General features: G+C 50.9%; 2 protein-coding genes across 8 annotated transcripts in view; one reads left to right on the top strand and one right to left on the bottom strand.

Moving 5' to 3' along the window:
• The first annotated feature begins 2,243 nt into the window (after positions 1–2,243).
• On the top strand, positions 2,244–7,858 carry GC (GC vitamin D binding protein). Of its 2 annotated transcripts, none has more exons than XM_075420778.1 (13): positions 2,244–2,388; positions 3,983–4,052; positions 4,432–4,564; positions 4,662–4,873; positions 5,298–5,430; positions 5,542–5,636; positions 5,945–6,074; positions 6,224–6,426; positions 6,646–6,778; positions 6,894–6,991; positions 7,259–7,391; positions 7,481–7,544; positions 7,676–7,858. In XM_075420778.1, exons 1-12 carry the CDS (start codon positions 2,280–2,282, stop codon positions 7,532–7,534), a joined length of 1,503 nt encoding a protein of 500 aa, XP_075276893.1. In that variant the 5' UTR covers positions 2,244–2,279; the 3' UTR covers positions 7,535–7,544; positions 7,676–7,858. The 2 variants fall into 2 exon arrangements, with proteins under 2 accessions (XP_075276893.1, XP_075276894.1); XM_075420779.1 differs by having other exon boundaries at positions 7,685–7,858.
• Positions 7,859–14,313: 6,455 nt separating this feature from the next.
• The window catches only part of SLC4A4 (solute carrier family 4 member 4), a 240,596-nt gene continuing 232,869 nt past the window's right edge, over positions 14,314–22,040 (bottom strand). For 4 of the 6 annotated variants that reach the window (XM_075420783.1, XM_075420785.1, XM_075420784.1 and 1 more), the window contains 2 exons: positions 19,129–19,208; positions 14,314–17,906 (listed from right to left, as the gene is read on the bottom strand). In XM_075420783.1, coding sequence (XP_075276898.1) covers positions 17,801–17,906; positions 19,129–19,208 — 186 coding nt within the window. In that variant the 3' untranslated portion in view covers positions 14,314–17,800. Of the gene's footprint in view, positions 17,907–19,128; positions 19,209–21,165; positions 21,263–22,040 lie in introns of all 6 variants that reach the window. The other 2 variants (XM_075420786.1, XM_075420782.1) reach the window with 1 other exon arrangement.

The following is a 22,040-nucleotide window of genomic DNA, read 5'->3' on the forward strand; positions in this document are numbered from 1 at the left end:
CTGGGGAAGGAGAACAAGCCACCACCAGCACATCTGTGGGGCTGGGGTCTCTCCTCTCCCTCTCCTGACCTCTGGGCTAAGGGTTTGTTTAAAAGGTTTCTTCAAGAGATGCCTCCTGGTGCAGCGGCGTCCCCCAGACCTGGGGCACACTGTGGTGAAAGGCAGTTTTTGTGTTTGCCAAAAATATAGCAATTCCTGCAGCGTTGCTGAGCGTGTGGGGGGCTGTCCAGGCCGTAAGGGTCTTTGGGGTGCCCACCAGCCAAGGCAAGACTTCTCCATGGAGATGGGCTGGGGGGGCGAGAAGGCCCCAGGGGCTCAGAGGGCAGCCCAAACCTACCTCCAAAATCCTGCCCTCATCAAGCAGCTGGGCACGACCTGAGCTGCGGGATGGGAGGAAGGACCATCTTCCTGGCAAATACACAGCATTTCAGTACACTGAGCAGGTGTTTGTGTCCATGCTTGGGTGTTTTCTCATGTGTTTCTCAATCTCGCTTGGATTTCCCCTTCTCGAATTCTTCATTAACTTCACCTGCTGAAAAAATGAGACTGCAGAGAGGGGAAATCTTGTGTATGGGGCATCTTATATACATACCTTACAGATGCACATCTCCTGTAATTGGGCATCGTATCATCTTTCTTCATCCAGGAGGCCACTGCTGCGCCTGGGGAAGAAGGGCTGCCTGCTTTCAGCCTAGCACGCCACCAGTTTTCGTAATTTTCCGCATCCCACTCCACCGGCTGATGATCCGTTAAGCATCCTCCCAGTTTGCAGTGACTTTACAAGCAATTATCTCCCATCTTTTTTAACCTATAACCAGGGGGTTTTGTTCAAAACAGGCCGAATAGGTAGCAATCCAACAGCAAGCTGCTGGGAAATTACAGCTTGACTCATACAAGGTAGTCACAAAAGAGACCAAATATCTGTGTTTATGCCCAAATAGCCCATTACACCGGTTTCTTCTGCAAGCACAGTGTAATCAAAGCCTCCTCTGACTTCTAATGGCCCTGAATCCTCCCAGCATCCACACCATGCCACTGTTCCTGGTTTGCTTACTCCTCAGATGTAAAAACATTTTCCCTGTACTGAACAGTGTCTCAGCTGGCGCATTCACCTACTTGCAGGGGAAAAGCACCTTTAGTCCCAGTAAAAGCAAGAAAACCACTTCCCCATACATCTGGGTGTGTACAGAGTCCCAGCCACCTCTGTTTTAACCCAGAGCCACCTCTAGACCACACTGTTGCAGGACTCTCCCAAGGAACAAGTCCACCGGTGCAGGATTTGGAGGGTGGCCCAAGACTAGCAACAACCAGCTCAAATATCAGTTGCCCCAAACAGCTGCAAACTCTCTGTATGCTTGCCTGGAAAAAGTGATATGTAAGTTTTTGTTGCTGTAGTCGCAAATGAGCTTTTAAAAAGCCCCAGGGTGGCACCAACCTGTCGTCCTGTGGGAAGCCACCCAGGAGGAACCAAACACTTCAGCAAACACTGCTAACCCAGGGCGGTATTTGCTAGATACTAGTTTTGCAGCAGCCTCGGGCCACAATGCCCGCTGTTTGGCTTCCTAAGCCTGAATAAAAAAGTTACTCCAAGCCTCGGTGGCTTCACGGTCCCTCTTTCCCCAATCCCAAACCCAGCGCCTTGCCGGTGCTGTGAACAGCACCTGCCATCCCCTCTGCTGCAGATCCTGGGGGGCTCCGGGGCTTGGCTGTGAGCCCAAGGAGGCTAAAAAGCAATGCGTGCTCTCAGAAAGCAGCAAACCTTTGGCACACGCGTGCGCGACACCCCGCCATCGGTCCTTTCGGATGGGAGTCACCCTGACCCAGTGCCAGTGCACCGTGGTCACGGCAGAGCAGGACACTGCATCGGGCCACCGTCGTCTCACGGAGCAGTTGTCCCCACTGAATCACCGCCCCAGGGAGAGCCTGGTGTGCTTGCAACCCACAAGTGCGGGCTCCTTCCTTGCGTGGGGCTGGGAGGACCATTTATTGGCCTTACTGGACACGGCTTTGCACTCGCGAGATCCACGGGACGCCTTCCCCAGCACATCTCTTCTTGTCGCTCATGTTGTGCCCATCATCCAACATGAGCAGGAGGATCCTGCCTGAGGTCCCACAGCAACACATCCCTGTTTTGACAGGTTAATCATTAAAATCAGTCTGATTTTGGGGGTGCTGGCACCCAGGCTATGGCAGGCAGGCCAAGGATGCTCACCCTCTGCCCCACCACCGGGATTAATCATTCACCTGGCAATTTCCATTACCTTCATATAAATGCTGGGATGGGTCTCCCAGCGCCGCTTTTCAGCAGGAGGAGGGAAACCAGCCCCAACATGAGGGCAGCTCTCGCCCTGCTGCTGCTTTTAGCCGCTGCGTATGCCGAGCACCGAGGTAAGGGCATTTATCACGTGTCGGGGGCTTTGCTCTCCCCCAGGGACGAGGGGGACGAGGCTGGGGTCTGTTAACTCCACTGGTTTTCAGTGGCCTCCCCTCTCCCCAGCCCACTGCCAAATTGCTGGGCAGGAATCAGAAAGAGGAAAGGGTAGGCGTGGGATGACGCTTTGGTACCCGAGACTCCTCTTTGAGGTGATGCTGGAGGAGCTGGGAGGGAAGGGAGCTGGGCTGGGGTCAGAGGGAGGAGGAGAGAACAGTGTCACAGGGCCTGGCTTCTTCCCTTTGCGAGGGAAAATTAGATTTTTCTGAACCCCTTCACAAGCACCATTTCACTGCAAAACCCACCCCTCGGATGGAAACGATGCTCTGTGCCACCCCTTGCTGCCTTTTCAGCTCTGCAGGGAATCATCCAGCTGCCAAAAAAACCCTCAAAAGTTACTTCTCCCATATGGCTTTATGAAAATGAAAAGAAATACAACAAGTGGGCACTTACAGCAGGACTGACAGTTGCTTTTCCCACGAGAGCAGAGAACTGCCTTTTACCATGGCTTCCCCTTTTTTTCCCAGTGCTACCAACCTTGCAAAAGCCCCCTCACCCTCTCTTTCCCATCAAAGCAATGTGACCTTCGGCGTAACTGTACATAACCCCTCGGTTTTGGGGAAATGACCCTGCTCCACGCTGTAATACCAGTAAATACCGGTATCAGTATTTACCCTGCCGGTACCAAAGTCTAACCAGAGTGGTTTGCAGCAAAAATCGATAGCGTTTTTCCAGGGCTGAGAGTCACCAGGGGTGTCTTCACTGCTGGGTGCTCCTGACCTCCATGGTTCTGTCTCCAGAGCTCCAAACCCTGCCAGAAAAAGCAACACCATGCATTTCAAACACACAGAAATGTCTGTTTGGAGAAGGGGCAGACACAAGTAATGTTTTACCTATAGGTGTCCCAGGTTTCCCCCCTGCCCCTTGCTTTGACAGCAGAGCTGGAGCAGCAGCCTGGGTACCCGAGGTGCTTCTCTGAGACCAGCAGCACAGCAGCAGCATTTGCTGGTCTGCAGCACCATGCCAGCAGCTCCCCAGGGACTACCACCAACTCTGACTTGGGAAAAGAAGAAACCTTGTAGAATAATAACAATCCTTAAGTGAACAAAACAGGAGTCCCGCAGCCTTCAGAGTGTATTTTGTGATGGTGTAGCATCCTTCATTCCCACACCACCACTGCTGCAGGGGAGGGAAGCAGAAAGCCAGAACAGGATAGGGACTGAAGTGGGAACAGGCTGTTGCCCAAAATGCTCATTTTCACTGGCAAAAAGCAAAAGACCTGAGCTATTTTCCACAGGAGACTCAATTAAGTAGAGCCACGCTCCTCTGGGTTTTATTTATTTTTCTTCAAGCAGAAAGATTGCTGGAAGTGAGCTCTGTTGCCACCCAGAGAGCAGGGCGCAGGAGGCAGTACTGCAGGGAAAAGCAAAGCCTGCGTTTTCCCAAACCCCAGCCCCACCAGTCCCAGCTCCCCGGCCACCACCCAGGCCGCACTCAAGTGAGCCAAGGCAAAAATCCTGCTCAGAAATCCTCCTTTTTCTGTGCTTACAGGTAAAGCTTATGTCCGGGACAAAGTCTGCCAGGAGTTCAAGACGCTGGGGAAAGAGAACTTCCGAACCCTGTAGGTACCTCCTGCCATATTTGCCCTCTCAGGACACTCAGCACCTAAACCAAGACCAAAAAAAATAAATAAAAATAATCTCGGAAAGGGGAAGATTTATTCACTCCCTGCAAATGAGGACTCTGATTGCTCTTAACAGGAGAAAAAATTGCATCATTGTTGAACTCCTCAAAACCAGTTAGGTGCCTAAATAATTGGGAATTCTAACAGGGCTGGTTTTTCCAAGGAATATGCTACTATTTCTTGCGGCGCCGCAGCTGCTTCTCTCCAACTGATAGTGTTAAACCCTCTTCTGGTGAAATGATGCTGCAATGTGATTTGTTTTTTAAGAGAGAGAAACGTGCCACCAGCTCATGCTTTCCTTGCTCCCTGCTCCCAGAAACATAATCGCCAACAGCAGGAAATTCTCCAATGCCACTTTCGAGGAGATCAGCCACCTTGTCCATGAAATCGTCTCCTTGGCTGAAACCTGCTGTGTCGAAGGTGCCGACCCCTCCTGCTACGATGCCGGGGTGAGGCTGGCTGAGACCGGGTGATGGATCCCAAAACTGGCAGTGGAGGGACTGGGTGGGATGGCCACCGGCATGTAACCTTCTCTTCCTCCCACAGTCCTCAGCTCTGTCAGCCAAATCCTGCAAGAAGGGCTCGCCCTTCCCAGACCACCCCGACACGGCTGGCTGCTGCGCCCAGGAGGGGCTGGAGCAGAAGCTGTGCCTGGCTGCCCTGCGGCACCCACCCCAGCAGCTGCCCCGCTACCTCCAGCCCTCCAACGAAGAGCTCTGCCAGGCCTTCAAGAAGGACCCCAAGGACTTTGCAGACAGGTAAGCTGGGCTGGGGATAGCACTCGGTCTCGCCAATAATGCCAGGCTGAGCCCAGATGCGTGCTGACACCGGTTGATGCCCAGCCACCCACCAAGCAAACCCCTCCCAGTCTCGCCCCTCTGCCATCATTGCTGCGGCTCCTGGTGGCCATGGGTCTACCGATGCCTCAGAGTAAAAGGTTGGGGTGAAAATCCCAGGAACAGGATTTTACCAAAGACATGAGGGGTGCCATGGCCAGTGAGAGTGGCTGGAGAGGGGCCACCAGCCCGCTCGAAGGCTTGGTGCCATAAGCCAGCTGCACGGGTTGGTACCTGGAGAGGGCTCCCACCCCCAGGCAGCCCTAATGCCCCCAAAATCCCACAACTCCTGCACCCGAGCACCTGATCCCGGCTGCCGGCTCTCCTCAGCCCACCTCTGCCACAGGTTCCTGCATGACTACGCCAGCAGCTACAGCCAGGCGCCCCTGCCCGTGCTCCTGGGCTCCACCAGGACCTTCCTCTCCATGGTCTCCACCTGCTGCATCTCCCCCACGCCCACCGCCTGCTTCCTGAAGGAGGTGAGGCCCTTCAGACCACTGAGTGAGCACCATGCCGGTGCCCTGAGGAGAGGTGGCTGGGAAACGCTTGCATTCCCCTCAGAGGACACCTCGATCTTCTTTTTGTGGCAGAAACTGGAAAGGAAATCTCTCTCCCTCCTCACCCTGATGTCAAACCGTGCTTGCTCCCGTTTCACAGCATATGGGAAGGAAAAAGTTACCTTCAGGTAAAAGGGGAAAATGACATTTTCTCTCCTTGAACATGGGTCAGGTTGGGAGCACATTCCTCTTTCAAGCCGTGGATCCTGTTTGCGGGCAGTATTCACAAACACAAATTTTAATTAAGATGTAAAAACAAACGCGCTGTAGCATCCCTTGGAAACGCTCTGTGTGTAGTGGAGGTGCAGAGCGAATCTTGTGTCTCCCCACCATCGCTCTCCTGCACCTCTATGCAGCAAAACCCCTGCTTGGAGCTGTTAATGGGGGAAGGGGAGATGAGCTCCCTGACCCCCTCGTACGCCCTGTGCCTGCCCAGCTACCTCACCTCGCTCGCTCAGAAGATACCCAGTGCTTCCTTCGAGGACCTTTTCCCCCTGGCAGAAGATGCTGCCGAGATGTTTTCGCAGTGCTGCGACTCAGTGGCCGAGGACTGCATGCAGAAGGAGGTAGGGGAGCCAGAAGCCCACCCCAAAATCACCTCCTGAGTCACAGCAGGGGCTTAGGGAGTGAACCCCATCTTGGTGAGGGTGTCCGCAGCCTCACCAGTTCCAGCAGGACACCGAGCACCACACGCCCTCTGCTCCCCTCTTTGCAGCTCTCAGAGCACACGGCCAAAGCCTGTGGCACACTGTCAGCCCGGGATGAAAGGTTTGCTGACTGCTGCAAGGGGAAAAACCTCATGCAAAACTATTTCTGCATCTCGGCCTTGCCACCGGTGCCTGCCCCCAAACTGCCAGAGGCGCAGAAGCCGACGAACAAGCAGCTGTGCAGCGAGGAAGGGGCTCGCCACGCCAAGAGGTGAGCGGTGCCTGCAGCGGCTGGGTTGCTGACCCTTCCTTCTGCCCTTGTCTTCATTATATGGTTTGATTATTATTAGGATATCTGGGGGAGAATCCTCTCTTCCCTCAGGGGTATTGCCCCCAGGGGCTGCAGGAAGATGTGAAAAGCAGCCCCCATCCCACGCTGAGCAGCACCGGTAACAAAAAATCCTACGACGTCTCATTTTCCCCACTCCAGGTACCTGTTTGAGCTGGCGCGGAGGCACACCAGCGTCCCCGACGCCTTCCTCGGCAAGCTGTACGATGCCTGCCAAAAAGTGAGGGGCGAGTGCTGCTCTGCCAAGGACGCCTCTGCCTGCCTGGACAGCAAGGTGAGCGGCGGGGACGGCTGCCTCGGCTCACCCTGCTCTTCCCCCCGGCCCTGTGTCACCCCAAACCCCACAGAGGCTTTTCCCAGCCTGGTGACAGCCATCCTCTGCCACCCAGCACCAGCATATGGCAGAAGAGCTGCCCCGCTTCCTAGAAAAGGCCAACCAGCTCTGCGGGCAGTACACTGAGTTGAATTTCCTTGACTTCAAGAAGAGGTAAGCCTTTGCCCCCCTCTAAAACTGGATCAGCGGATTCAGTCAAAATTTGGCCAAAATGTTGAGGGTGCACAAATGGAGCCAGTGGTTTTTAGCCTAAATATCATCAAAATGTGGGGAAGCACGTAACACATCCCTTGCAGGGCACCCAGCCCTGCTCCTGCTGCCATCCACACCTTCCTCCACCGCCCTGCCGGCCCAAAAATGCCATGTAGGTGTTTAATGCCCCCGGGTCCTCCCTAATACCCACTGGTCCCCACGCCACAGGCTGCGGGAGAGCTTGATGAAGATGATGCCAGAGGCCAGCCCTGATCTGCTGGGGCAGCTGGTGGAGCAGCGAGCCGACTTCGCCTCCACCTGCTGCGCCCCCAACTCGCCCCCCCTCTACTGTGCCTCCAAGGTAAAGCCATGGCCCCCCAGCACCCCGCGCCGTGCCGGCGGCCAGCCCCCCTCCCGGGGCTGCCCCTCGGCTCTTCACCCCTCTTGTAGGTGAGCTCGGAGCTGGGAGAGGCGTGCGATGGGGGCTCCTGCCTGCTGGGCTAGGTGCCCTGAGGTGAGCGGCCGGGGCAGGGCTCCGGCATGCCGGCATCGGGGACCACTTCTCCGGCCGTGCACGGATGGAGGGGGGAGTTATGGGGCTGGGGAAAGGGGCAACGGCCACATGCCCAGGGCTGAGCTCTGCAGGGCACGCAGGGAAGAGGGATGTCGAAAGGGAGCACGAGGGAACAGGGCTGGAGGACGCCTGGCAGACGGCTGCTTTTCCTTGCACCGGGAGAGGAAGGTGCCACCGAGCCTGCAGCTCCCTGCTGCCTGCCAGCAACACCACCGACGGATTCAGGCAGCTGCAATAAAGACTTAAAAAAAGCACCCTCGCTGCTGCTGGAAAGGCTTTCCGCACCCCGGGGCGGTGGGGAGGGCTGGGAAGGGGCACAGTCCCAGCTCTGAGGGCAGGAGGCGGAGAAGGACAAGGTCCCAGTTCTAGTCCTGGGAACTAACGGTCTAAAAAGTTAAGCAAGAACACCTAAACCACTTGTCACGAGGCCCCCAAGACGGCTCTCTGTGGGTATTTGGATATTCAGTTAGCTGGAGGCACTGGCCCATCACCAGAGGTGGGGGTCTCTGGGCACCCCCGCCGCTCCGACTTCCCTTCTCCGTACCCCAAACCCTGCGCTCCTGCCCGTATGACACCCCCACAGCCTCCCCGCCTGCCTGCTGAGGCCCTTCAAGCACCGGCCAAGTTTTGGGGGTGCTGCAGGTGAAGTGGCCCTGGGGTGGAAGGCAGCAGGATGGCAAACCCAGCTGGGAAAGCAATGGGAAAATCCTCCAAGCCCAAATTCGGCATTTTTTTTGTAGGAGAGTAAGATCTAAATATACCAAGGAAAGTAGATAACAATACCTCAGCGTGCAGAGCTGTGCTGTGCAAAGATAGACCAGAAATTAAAACAGCCCGCACTGTGGCAATAAAAGATGGCTGAGCTGAACTGACGGTCAAAGGAAAGCAATAAATGAAATAAAAGGATGGAAAAGGAGCAATGGCCTTACCAGTGGGGCAGAGGGACTCCATCTAAACAGGGGAAACTCTGCAAGGGACAGCGGATTAATGGGCAGAATTTGGGGAAATCAATTTCAAGTTAATTAAGGTTCCTTGGACAGCATTAGCTGTCCAGTGTTGCCACGCCCACTAGACCTGACCTTAAGTGAAAACAAGAAAAAAACCCTGTTCGAGTTGGTCCTTCTCTGTCCTGGGGAGCACTGGCAGCTCCCAGGTCTCTGCTCAGCTGCCCCACAATGGGAGAGACGAGAGGGATTTCGCTGGGACGGTGCGGGTTGGAGGGGGGATTGCGCCCTGGGCTGCGGGCAGGTCGGTCCCTGCCGGAGTCCCTCCAGCAGCCGCAACGCTGACAGCCTCATCTCCAGAAAGGTGGAGGGATCAGCAAAGACCGTCCTCCTCCCTCCCCGCCCGGGAGCCTGCGACAGGCGCTGTCAGTGCTCCAGAGCTCCTCAAACCATCCCCTAGCAAATACATCATCTGGGCCCCCCTTGGACCGCGGTTCTCTTTGCCAGCAAGGTTACCTACAGACTGTGCAACCCCTGCACTCTGGGGTCACAAAGACCACCAAACGCTGCTAGAAATGGAATGGGGCCACGCTCAGATACTGCTGCATTTTGACCAGGGCGGGGTTGGCAGGTTGTGCTAAGGACGGGCAGCGCTGCTGCACTTGCTGCCTGCACCTGCTGCCTGCAGCTGCCCATGGGCAGCAGTGCCTGCGGCAAGGACGGGCAGCAAACGCTGAGCCCAGCCCTGCCCAGCTCCTGGACCCTGGGGAGCAGCAGCAGCTCCTCCTCGGGGGACGCGAGGGGAAGGAGCCTCACCCCATAGAGACTGCATGGGGTGGCAAGACATTATTTTTGGGGACAGAACTAGAAAGGAAGGATAACTTGCTCTTTTTTTGTGCAAGGCGTGTGTTACTGGGTGAGATAAACACCCTTGCTCTGCTTCGGCATCCAGCATCCACACGTTCTCAAAGTGTGGCAGCACACGGCTGTCGTCACTAACCCGGGACTGGACCCTGTTGCCTTGTAGCAGCAAAACCACAGACACTGAGACACCAGTTCCACCCACTCACTACTGTGTTACACTCTGCTTTCGGCATTTATTTCAACAGCTGGCATTTATAATTAAGTTGGCACTTCTGTTGGGGTGAGACACCTACATCTCATTCATATGCTTGGCATTGCCAGCAAATCCTCTCCCTCCCCTGGCACATCGCTAAGTATGTAGACGTCTTTCCCCTTCGGCTTCTCTCTCCAAGCAGTATCCAAGGCAGCAGCTCTGGGCACCAACCATGGTCACCACCACGCATCCATGTCATGGCCCTATCCCACCGCTCCCGTAAAAACAGCTTCGTTGCTGTCGGGCACAAGGTGTTAGCGACCCGCCTGAGCTTTCGCTCCCTTCTAGCATCACGTTTGCGTCTGTCAAATTCATGACGCACATGGTAAAGGCTAATGATTACAGCGACCTTCTGGGTTTCCAAGAAAAACTGGAGAAATACAGTCAAGTAAGCCAAGAACATCTCCTCTGCTGTGCGCCTGTTTCTAGGAAATGTGCTGATAGATATAAAAAAAAAAAAAAAAAGAAAATAAACAGCTGTGCTTGTTATCATTGCAGCTTTCTGAGCGAGAAGCACACACCGCGATACCCCAAGGTATTTCCTAATGCTGAAAGCCTGGGCATGCTGGAGAGAGCACGCAGCCAAGCCCAGGCTCTCTCCGGAGCAGCCTGCATCACTCACCCCTTCACACCCAGAGCACAACATTTCCAGGAAGGGAAATCCCTTGCTCCACATGTTTTTGGGCGTAGGCATCACCTGCTTCTGTGGCTATCAAGGGCTTCAAAAACCTGAAGCCCTGCTGGCAATCAGCAGGTGAAGCCAAAGGGCATGAGGATTTTTAGCTGTTTGCTATTCCCTCGCCTGCAAACCCGTCCGAGCCCCGCAGCCCCAACCAGGGGGTTTCCGTCTGCCCCAGTCCCTCAGGGGCTGCTGAACCCCACCACGCTGATGGGTATCAGGGGAACACCCTGAAATGCCATGTAGGGATAGCAAAGCTAAAAAAAACAACCAGCCAAGCCCAGGGTATCTCCTGGGACCATGAGCAGCCTCAACAGGCAGAAAACACCAGCACAGAAATGCTCTGTCTCTGTCCGCATGCCGGCGTGGCGGCCGGGCAAGGTTTTTGGCCCCCGGCGCCGCAGCCCTCGGCCCAGGGCTGGCCTGCCGAAACCCACCCTCGCTTGGTGCACTTTGACTGTAAAAGCACACGAGAACGTGCTGCCTACCTTGGTAGGAGGCTTTAGGCAGCGACGCTCGTGCTCTGCCCTCTGTATTTATTTACCAAGCGTGTTTACGAGCATTGGCGTTTGGCCTCCTGTTAGCTTCCATTACGTATGGGAAAGCCCAATCCTGCCGCGTCTTCCTCCCTGCTGACTAATCAAGCCAGCGATCGAGCCATTAAAGAGATGGCACCCATTATTAAGGGTTTCATTTTAGCAATGGGACACTTCTCTGGGACAGCTCTCAGGACCTTCCCCAGGCATCTACCTCGCTGCCAACCGCCCTCTCCATCCCAGCCCGGCACGGGGGACGTGTTCCATTGGCTTTGCACCAGAAGCTGCCCATGCTTGCCTGGGGAGCTTCCACCTTTTCGGACAGAGAAGCTACACGTTACACCTCACCAGCAGAGAAGTAAAATTAGGAAATCCCCCGAGCCTCTACCCCACCTGGGGAGAACAAAACCTTTGCCGGCAGCAGCCTGCACAGCACCCGGTGAGGGCTCCCAGGAGGCACCGGCATTGCACGAAGCGAATGCACCCCATGACAGCAAGGCCACTGCTTACGTGAGAACCTCGTGGGGGGAAAGAAGGCAACCTCCAAAATAATCAATTTCCTTTCAATAAAAGCCACAACTAAACACAATAATTTTTTCTTATTAAAACCAGTCAAGTTCTGAGAAAGCCCAGGCTGGCAGGTGCAGCAGGACCCAAGGGATCCCCAGCCAGCCCTCCGCCAGCCTGCGCAGAAAACACTTTCCTTTTCTACTCTTCCTTGCAGTGAGGCTTTTTGTTCAGTTTTTCTTTTAACTTTGTTTACTGGGTCTCCTTCCACCTGCCCTTGGCTCTGCAACGGGCACGAGGCAGATTTGCCTCCTGCATTTTTATCTCAGCAGCTCTCTAACCCATTTCCAAAGATTTGAAAGAAGCAGCAAAAAGTCCCTTGGTTTTTTAAAAAACCACCCTTGTTGCTCAGAGCAACCCTCCCCGGCCAGTCTGTCCGCTCATCACCCAAACGTCGGGGTGCCCGGCAAACCTCAGGCCACATCCAGCGCCTTTCTGCCAGGTGGCTTGCGCAGCCCGAGGCAGAGCCGGCCAAGAGGTTGGAGCAGGCAGTGCAACACGGACAGATTAAAAACAAATCCCAACCCAATACCTCTGCCAGGCAGATACCGTGCCTAACCACAGCCGCCTCAAGCTGTTAGTCACGCTAATTGCACAGCTGGTACGGCAGTAATTAAGCAGCGACGCATTGCCAGCGCAGTGGCAGGGTGGGAGTAATGTCACTAAAAGTTTCCCACCAGGGAAAGCAGGGCTGCGATGGGAGAAGCGTGCGGTGAATTGCTCGAGGCACCACAAACCAGCGGCGCCGAATAAAACCGCTCCCAGCATTTATCTTGCCAGTGCTCGCAGCCCATCCAGCGATGCCCAGGCTCCTGCGGAGAGAAAAGCACGTAAGTGTTCATGAACTGACATGCGGCAGGGCGGTTTTTCCTAAAAATTGGAAAAACCCCTCCATTTCTGCCACGGCCAGCCCATGGCATCACCCAGCCTTTTGGGGGAACGCAGGGTGTTTTCTGCCTCCCTGCCAGGCACCGAACATGCGGGCAAGGGATTTGTTCCTGAAGAGCAGGTTAACACAGCACAGAAGTGAACAAGCTGACCAACTTCTGTGTCTCTTTTTTTTTTTTTCTAAATCAATTACTAGATCCATAAAAGCATTAAAAGAAAGGTTAAAAGCATCAGTTTTATCTGCCTCTGAGACCCACAGAGCTATTTGGTTCCCAGCAACTCCTTTCCCCAGCCTTCAGGCCAGCGTTCACTCTGTTGGGCCAGCAGCATCCCTGCCATTGACTTCAACCACACAAAAAACCCAGCAAGTAAACAGGGCCATACCTCCTTTTAATTTTATCTTTCTTTTGTACTGCCTAGAGCACTTTCCTAAAAGGAACAGTGTTTTCCTCTTGGCTTGATACCCCAAACCCCCACAAGACAGACTTTGCAAAGGTTTCTAGCCAGCTAGCAGGAGATAAACAGCAATTTATAAGGGAGGGGACCAGCTCCCAGGTGATGCTCACCTTGCCCAGCTCACACCCAGGGCTTTCAGCAGCTGCAAGGTATAAGTAATTTACTTCCCCAGGGGATAATCCTGGTACGGTGGTGCAGAAGTAGCTGCCCAAAACATAGCAGAGTCCCAAAACACCACAAAACACTTTCCATGCTGACAAAATGGGAGAAATGCTGGACAATGTATGGCTTTTAGTCCCACCAAGCACAGAGCTTGGTGCTACCTAAACCAAGCCTGCCAGGTCAGGTACGGGAGAGCAGCAGCCAAGGGGAGAAGGCTCTGGGGACCTGCAGCTTGGTCCAGCACTGCCACTACATCAAGATACCACCCGTATTCCTTACTAAAAAGTTAGCTCTAAATACCCATACAAGTGTTTTAATGACCACACCTCCTCCCGTGGCAGGAAGGGACGGGGTTTCTGGAGGAGTTGATGCCTTGTTACAATTCTTTGCCACTGGGATGGCCGCTCTTAACACTGGTGGAGCCAGAGAGGTGTTGATGGTTGCTGTTCCCCAGTCCTGCGTCCTCACCAATGGTTGGTTATTCCTGGCCAAGGAACAATGAGTGCAAAAAGCAAAGTTTGGTCATGGCAATTTTCAGCCCAGAAACCAGAGGTTTCTCAGAGAAGCCCAGGCCACGCTGGGCTCACCCTTCCCTGTCCGCAGGCGGCAGGGAGATGTCATGTCGCTCCAGGGCCTCCTGGCTACCCTCGGGATCCAGCCCCACGGCTGCTCCCCAGGGCGAGGGGCATCACCCGAAGCCCCGGCTCCTGGTGCCCACCAAACGACGGGGCAAGGTAACACCGCGACGGAGCCAAGCGCTCGTGTGCCTGAGCCGCACAGGACGGCTTCACCACGCTGGTCCTCGGCAAACATCTCCTCCGGCTTGGTCTCATCCTGCGACACGTGGAAATGGGAAAGGGCCCACCCCCGGGAGAGCTGGGATGGGCAAACCGAGCCCCCGCTGAGCACAGCCAGGAAGCTCACCCTCAGCGTCCCAGGGCTGCCAAGCCCCTGCCGCGGCTTCTCCCCAGCAAAGGGCCGGCTGCGCTGCCCAGCTGCCACACGATCGCCCCCGGGGCTGCCCACCCCAGGGCTGCCCACGCCGGGGCAGATCAGCAGCATGGACCCAGGCAGACCCCGCAGCGGGACGGCCGGGGCACCCCATGCCTGCTCCCCACAGGCCGCACACCCACGCGTCGTTATCACGTATCCGTGGGGTCTTTCCTGAGCATCCCCTCCCTCCCAAGAGCTGCCGAGCATCTTCCCTCGGAAATGGTGGTCACGACAACAGCGACACGGGGACCTTGATTCAGTCACACAAGTCTGAATATATAACAAGGAAAAACAAACACACAAACTCTCCAATAAATGCATAAAGTTACTTTATTTTCAGTATACATTTAATTTTGAAAAATATAAATGCTAAAATATCTCATCATCTTCATCTTTTGATTCCATAAAAGTCACAATAGAAAGCTTCATAAAACTGTAAAATACTATAATGTTATAAGGAATTTCATGTTTTATATTACTGGAAAAAAAATCATTTTAATATATTGAAATGTTTTCTGCTTTTTTTCCTTTTTGTTCCACCATCTTGATACATTTCATTTTATACGAAGTTTTTATTCTTTCCTCCAAAGCAAATACAGACTTATGAGAATTAAAAACAATAATAAAAGTATCTGAAAGTGCGTGTTGATTCCAAAAAAAAAAAAAAACACCACAAAGATGTATCGGCCATGATGACAAATAAGCCTGGGCTACAGAGGCAGACGGCTACCACACTCCCGGGACCGGGACAAAGCTGGCTGGAGCTGGGCGGCTGCCATGGGGTCCCACCACGAGGCGAGACCTGGCTTTGCTTTGCACTGGGGAGTTCATTTCTCTGATTTCAGAGAATTTGGGTCAGTCTCTTCTATTCCCAGAAGTGCTCACCCAGGCTTTTCCCACAAAATACCCAATTCTGATTGAAAAGAAGTTTTCTTTTCCAAGGTCTGTGAAGTGCAATGAAACGTCCCTTGTGATGCCTGCAGGCTCTTTTCCCTGCCCACCAGCAGAGCTCTCAGTTGCTCTCTTTGCATTGGATTTTCTTTTTTAAAGGAAAAACCAACAAAAGAGACACAACCACCAATGAAGTGCTAGTGTCAGGCACCAGGAAAAGAAACAGTTCCAGCTCCTGTCACCAGACTTCCGTATTTTTCACGGAAAGCTACAGAAACCTTTGTCCCGTCCCTTCAGCAATGCTACCCTCTGTACAACAGCTCCCTCAGGTTAAAAGAAAAAAAAAAAAAAAAAAAAAGAGAGAGAAAGATCTAGATCAGCAGTCAACACATTTCAAGTACATTTAAAATGGTTTGAAAGTGGAAGACCTCATTTTTGTGGAGACACATCACCAGGTGCCAGCAGACAGAGATGGGGATGCGCGTGGGGGATGTGTGCATGGGTGCAGTGCCCTGCCCGCCGAGCCTACCGGGAGCAGGAAAGCCGCTTCTCTCCTTTCTTCGGGTCTGACTCTTCCTCCGTCAGTTACTGGGATCCTTACAAGTCAAATGTCTGGGCAAAACACAACAAGCTCCCTGGTACGCTGCAGGTGATGCTCGAGTCTGTTTCCCCTTCGGGAGCCAGGCGCTTGTATTCACCGGGTGATGGAAACCGTGGGCTGCAGCCGGCATCGCACGTCCCAGGCGATCTGTCCTCTGGCTAGTGGGGCCCGGCAGCGGAAGGAATCACAGAGCCTCTCCTTTTCTGGCCATTTCCGACATCTCCCCAGCCCTTCCAAAGCAGGTTTGGGATGGGTTCCCCAGGATGCTGATCCGAGAGTCAATACGCGTCTTACGGAAGCCGAAACTGAGACCCCCCGATAACAAACAGGGGAACGCACGGAGGCATGCACACACGCTGCGTGCTGTGTAGGCGCCTCTGCAGCTCCGTCGTCTTCCCGCAGCAATGACCGTCTGCAGCAGAACAAGCTCAAACTATCACGGTCCAAATCACCTCATCCTTTAACCAAAGCGCTTTAGGGAAAGTAAGGTGGCCAGCTGCTTCTACAGCACATCTGGGGAGGAAAAGAGCAGCCGTATTCTGCACCTCCCGTTGCCGATATGGCTACTATGAGTGAGTAGATGCTAAAATTTGGCAGAATAGGTCACAGCACCATCACGAAATTCTGTTTACTTAACCAACACGGACTTTGGTTTCACAAGGACAAAAGCAGCAGCAACGTGCCTGTCCTCTGCAACAGGATTTTTCTCCACTGGGGAATTAGGCCTTATAGCTGGGCTATTTTTTCTTTGTTTTTTTTGTTTTGTTTTTTTTTTTGATGAAGCTTTTAGCGTGTTACACGTAGTCCTCAAGTTTCATCACAGAAGTGTCTTGGTGAAGCCCAGTTTCCCAAATGCATGTTTACATGCACACATGAGTACACGCACACACATGCTGCAGAGAGAAAATCATCTCTCCCAAGGTGCTATTTGCTCGCTTGGTTTGACATCAAAAGCCTGGGTGTTCCCATGCCTGGCCTGCTTGGTATTGACGCATCACTGTGGATGGGTGGATGGGTCTAGGATCAAGCAGTCAAGATTTAGGGTGAATTTTGTAGCTGACGGCAAGCAGATGTGGGATGCTAGAGGACGCAGATGGTGGGGAGCCTGGCGAACACAAGCATCAGGATGAACATCCCAGTAGGTCATCTCCAGCCATCCTTCTCCTCCGCCGTGCCATCATCGTGCCTGAAGTGCACCCGGGGTCTTCTCGTGGACACACAGACACATGCGCACACACTGATATTTCCAAAAAAATAATTCGAACAACACCGCGCGGGAAATCAACAACAGGAATACAATCAGCATCTGTCCACTGACGTCGGTGGCCGTCAGTACTTCGCTTACCACCGTTAACATTTAAGACTCTTCCTAGATCACAAGAGATTTAAGTTACATCCCCTCTCCTTCATAGTGAAATTAGATTACTTGCGAAAAAAAAAACCAAACAAAACAACATAACCCTAAGTAAAACAGATGCTTCAGAGTAGAAGGTGTTAAACACACTGATCCAGCCCTATGTCATGTCCTGGAGATTGTGGTGTGGTGTTGTGGTTTTGTTTTTTGTTTTTGTTTTTTTTTGTAAAAATCACATCATATATGGTACAACACATTTTTTACAGAAAGCCTGGCATCTAGAAATAAGAGGTAGAACTACTCATAACTATATGTTTCCTGCTGCAGGAAAAATTCATTTTTCTTTACAGTAATTAAAAAAAGGTTAAAAAAATTGACAAAAAAAAGTCGTAGGTTAGGCCCCCATAATTTAAACAAAATAATCTAGGAAAATAACACTCTTCAATGTACCTGACAGATTAAGTCCATTAAAGTGTTTCTTTAAAAAAAATTGCATAGGAAAGGGACATTTCAAAACACATGCTACAACGATGGCAATGGTTTGTCTGTGCTGGGAGTGAAGTACCTTTTCCTTTTCCTTCCTGTGTTAACTACAAGCACAGGCTTTAAGAGCAAGTTAGTATTAGCAGCACTTTCCAGCATCTTCGAGCAGTGTAAGCAAGACATTGAATTAACCTGGAGGTCAGTTTTGTTCTGCCAGACGACAAAAGGACAAACAAACAAACACTGATTCACAACTAAAGTGATGCCAGTTCCTCTGACATCTCCCACAGGTACGGTACGATATCCTTAATACTTCTGCCCTCTGCTTGCAAATGAGAGAGACGCGTGCGTGTCGAAGCGACAGAGAAGGCAAAACGAGTCTTGGTCAGCGTGGGAAGGAAAATCGGGTGAGGAGGGATCAGAGGAGATCTGCAGGGGCACGGGATGTCTCATTTACCTATGCAGGTGGGGAGCAGAGACCATTTTGATATTTGGCTAGCATAATAGATTTAACAGACAGACAAATTACAGAGTAGTTTCTGTTCCCTTGCTCCTCCAGAAATAACCATTGTCTTCAGGCTCAAGTTCTATTCTAATTTGAGGCACAACTTTTACTGGAGTTCGTGGAGGGCTGCGAAGAAAAAGAAAGACAAGGTAAGTGTGGGGACTACCTCCAGGCTTCTCAGCCACTCTTAACGTGGTCTGCCGTGCTCAGGACTTCTGCTAGCACAGCTTCCCAGTGGCCAAATCCTGAAAACAAAACCCAGGTATCTATAACTTGCAAGAGAAAACTGGCATCTTACAAACAAAACAGAGGGGCAACCGGCATAAACTGAGAAAACTGACGATCCTGGGACGCCCAACAGACAGTGTCACATCCAGAAATGGAACAAATGCTCGACTCCCAGTATCGGTTCCTTGCATTAGCTCATACAATACAGCTTTCTGAAACCGGCAGCATACAAGATACCAGATAAATAACCTTGACAGGCAGTGGTGATATACAGCTGGTCTCAAGATAGGGCCCGTACATCACATAAGATAATAAGTTGGTCTAAACACTGCTCGTGTCAGGAGGTAAAACCACCAATCTCATTGACTGAGGAGCTCCAAGCATCCAGCACCTGTGCTTCACACCAAGCTGTGGCAATACTCATAAACTGCCTTTAATATAATCTGAGATTCACTTCACACACTCTCTGATACCTGGAAGTCTGGATACTTCTTTGATATGTCAGAGGATTACTGCTGCCCTGGTCTAGAGTCCTGGCGCTGGGAGGTCCAAGGTGGCCCCAAGCAGCTGAGCCGTGGCTGAGCTCTAACAAATTGTTGCTTAACTCTTCCTTGCTGCAATTTGAGGTTATTATTCACTCGATTTTCCACCACAGACATGGGAAAATGGATTACTTCCTCCTTGCAACATCCTGTTTCATGACTGAAGGTAAGTATAACAGCAATTTTCTGGCATTGTCTTTTTTTTTTAAAGGCTAAACAATCCCAGTTAATTTAATTTTTCCCCTGTAGACATGTTTTCTAGACTCCTCCCAGTTGCTCTGCATCTTTGTTCTGGTTTAAACCCCAAACTAGCCACTGGTACTGCAGATGGGGTCTAACCAAGGCCGGTGGAGCCCCCCGGCCTCCCGCAGGCTCTCCGCTCCCCATCCCAGGCACTGGAAGGCCGCGTTGGTCATCAGCTTGGGATGCTGCAACCCCATGTATGGAATTTTCTCAAAGTGCTTTCCAAGAGTTTCCTACAGTGGGACAGAAACTTTGCCTCGTTGACTTTGGTATACTGAGAGGTAGCTGAGATGCTTTTGAGGAATCATTATAAAGTGCATTTTTTGGGTGCTTACCTTGGCATGGTGTGTGACTGAAGGAAAGGAATTGTATCAGCACGACGTATGGCGTTCAAGGAATGTTGGTGATTTTTCTCCTGTTGGGGAGGGAAGAAACCTTGTTTGGCATGGCCGACAGCATTGATGGCTTCTCAAGCCCAGCCTCGGTTTCTCCACTATACTCTCATCTATCTGGCAATGCTTTTTTACTGCTGACTGCCCAGACGAATTTCACAGCTTGTAAATCAAAATACTCAATTTCTCTCTCTCCTCCAAGATAAAAACCCTTCAAGTGCCAACATGACCAAAAGACTCATTTCCCAAGACTTTCATCACCTTTAGATCTTGACACTTACCTTTTATCTACACATCTTTAGTTACCCTGTGCTCCTCACTGTCGCACCCAAACTCCCTGTGAGAAAATAGGTGGCTTGTGCCTGGAATGGCTTTCCTTTCTTGACTCAGCATGGGGAAGTGTACTCCCTGTTAATAATAATCCTATTCTTGTTATTGCTGAAGGAAAGCTGATGTTAGTAGTATTATTCACAATATACTTTGAATCGCAGAGCACAGTTATATTCAAGGACAACACCACAGTGTTGCTGGATTCCAGCTACTTTTTCTACTCCAAGGGCCTGATTTTTAAGTTTGTTTTTTTTTTCCAGTGTTGTTTCTAATTAAAAAACAGAAATCAATTACTGGATTATAAAAATGTTAAAATGCGCCAAACAACTACTGCTTGGCTCACGGGTGATGAACCCTGTGTTGTCTCAAAGAGCATTCCAGTAAGCAGGTCTGCGGCAGAATTAACTTCTTAAATGTTTCAGTCTCAAAGATGTTGAAAACAGTGCATCTGATCATAAAATCCTGTGTAACAACATTTCGGATGCAATTTGTTTTTAGCACATCAGGGCATTTTCACAGAAAAACGAGGAGGATCGGTTTGGTTGTCTGAGGCTGATTTCACTCCTTTTCTTTATCAGCAAAACACTGAGAATATCTAAATGGTCAGGGAAACATCTCTTTCTCTTCGGCTTTGTTTTATAATGCCAATCTCTAAGAGTTCCTGTATCTAAAAAGCACAGAGCAATGCTTAGGATTGCCCAAGGTATCTAAATGCCACCAAAAGGCAAGGGACTTGGGTACCAGCTCTTAAATGTTAGTTTAAGGATCTAAAGATCTGTGGTTTTAGGTCTCGCTCCTAGAAATCTTACCAGCAGCACTGCAGCAGTACTGATTTATTACTACCATTTGCATTCCTCCCCTCCCGTCTCATGACAAAACAGCGTATCTATCTCCAGATGGCACCCACTGCTCATAGTATTTTAAAAAGTCAGCGCAAAGGCAAAAAAGCTAAGGTCAGTTGTTATTCCCAAATCCTCACTTAAAAGACTATAACATGAAAAGTGAAAATGGCTGAAAATGAAGATCATAACAATCAATTACGGATATTAATGTAAGAATTAAAAAGAAACAGAACAGCACAAAAGCAAATCACCTAAGAAGGGAAATATGTTAACGGTCAACTGATCGCTGCCTTGTCAGTTTAATGCACTATGTGGATCATTGACATGCTTAATTACTCTTATAAGTGCTGATTTTTGCAACTGCTTGGCACCTAAGGAAACAAACAGTAATGGGACAGCGATGCAATTTAGACACGCTGCAAATCCAGAACACTAAGCTCAGAGGAAAAAAATAAATCAAACCATCAGCAGAGTTAACACAAAACAGGGGAGGTCAGAAAGGAGAGGAGGAGAGAGTGAGTGGCCAAGAGATCTGTTAGTAGCTGGATAAAAGTGCTTAAGCTGGAGGCACCAGAAGGAACAACATCAGTTTTGTAACGAGCAAAGAAAAAAGCTCACAGAACCAAAATCTGTCACAAATCAGAGGCCTGAAAATTAAAAAAGAAGAAAAAGAACAAGAAAAAGTACTTCTCAAGTAATAGGAAAGTTGTTCTTTTTTTATAAAAAAATAATCACTCTAAATATAGATATATATTTTTGTACTGCAAGTCAGAGTCAAGCAGGCATGCAAGAGGTTAGTTCTACTCACTGTCAGCAGGTTTGCTATCACTTAGGAAAGGTTCCTGCTCCATGATGTCCATTGGTATTTTAATACTTGGGACTTTTTCTGAGTAGGGGCAGTCAGACTGTGAAAGAAACGTGTAAAAGGTCTTAGAATATTTTCACTGCTCTCTCTCTTATCGTCTCCCACAAATCAAAATTATCCTTCATACAGTTTCTGTAGGAATGAGGAGAAGAAAAAATCAAAAAGCATCATCCAGCCTAGTTGCCTGTTGGTTTCCACCGGTTCCCCACTGCACCCCACTTTCCCTCTTCATTCACACTACGAAAGTAAAACAGATTGAAAAAATGATCTTGTGTAATTGTTATTGTCCGCTTTCCCCACCTCACCAGCTCCTTTGCCACTGGCTTGTAAGACACCATCCAATTCAGCTTGGAGCTGGCTGTAGGGAATACGGATGGAAAATGCATTTGTAGGCAGAAATAGCAGGGCACTGGCTTCTGTGAAAGCTCATCACATTTTATCCTGCTGTGATTTCTGCAAAAACTCTTTTTTCTTCCCCATTGCTCGATGAGGACGAGGGCCAGACATCATATGGCAGAGGTTTCTTAAGCTGGACTGTCTCAACTCACCCTTTTATGTACGTCGAGTCTAATCCAGTCTCACATACACCTCTATGTACAGTAAAATAAAAAATAAAAAAAATCCAGGGCCCTTGTAAGAATTCCTTTCTCCCAGCCAGACAGGAGAAACAGCAAACCAGTAAAGAGGCACAAGTGCAGAGAAAAGCCATACACTGGGTCCCCGGTAGTTTGGGTACCAGTATGATTTACACCCCACCACCTTCAATAATTCACCTGCTTATTCTTAGCGGAAGGTACTTGGAAATATTTTGCTTTTTC

The sequence above is a fragment of the Opisthocomus hoazin genome, chromosome 5, assembly GCF_030867145.1.
Source record: "Opisthocomus hoazin isolate bOpiHoa1 chromosome 5, bOpiHoa1.hap1, whole genome shotgun sequence".
Taxonomy (NCBI): Eukaryota; Metazoa; Chordata; class Aves; order Opisthocomiformes; family Opisthocomidae; genus Opisthocomus; species Opisthocomus hoazin.

What these genes read in the sequence shown, in the direction of transcription:
- GC (XM_075420778.1), top strand. Translation starts at nt 2,280, where the DNA reads ATGGGTCTCCCAGCGCCGCTTTTCAGCAGGAGGAGGGAAACCAGCCCC. An exon ending in CCTCCTGCTACGATGCCGGG is followed by an intron (nt 4,565 to 4,661) that starts GTGAGGCTGGCT and finishes TTCCTCCCACAG; the next exon opens with TCCTCAGCTCTGTCAGCCAA. An exon ending in CCCTCTACTGTGCCTCCAAG is followed by an intron (nt 7,392 to 7,480) that starts GTAAAGCCATGG and finishes CCCCTCTTGTAG; the next exon opens with GTGAGCTCGGAGCTGGGAGA.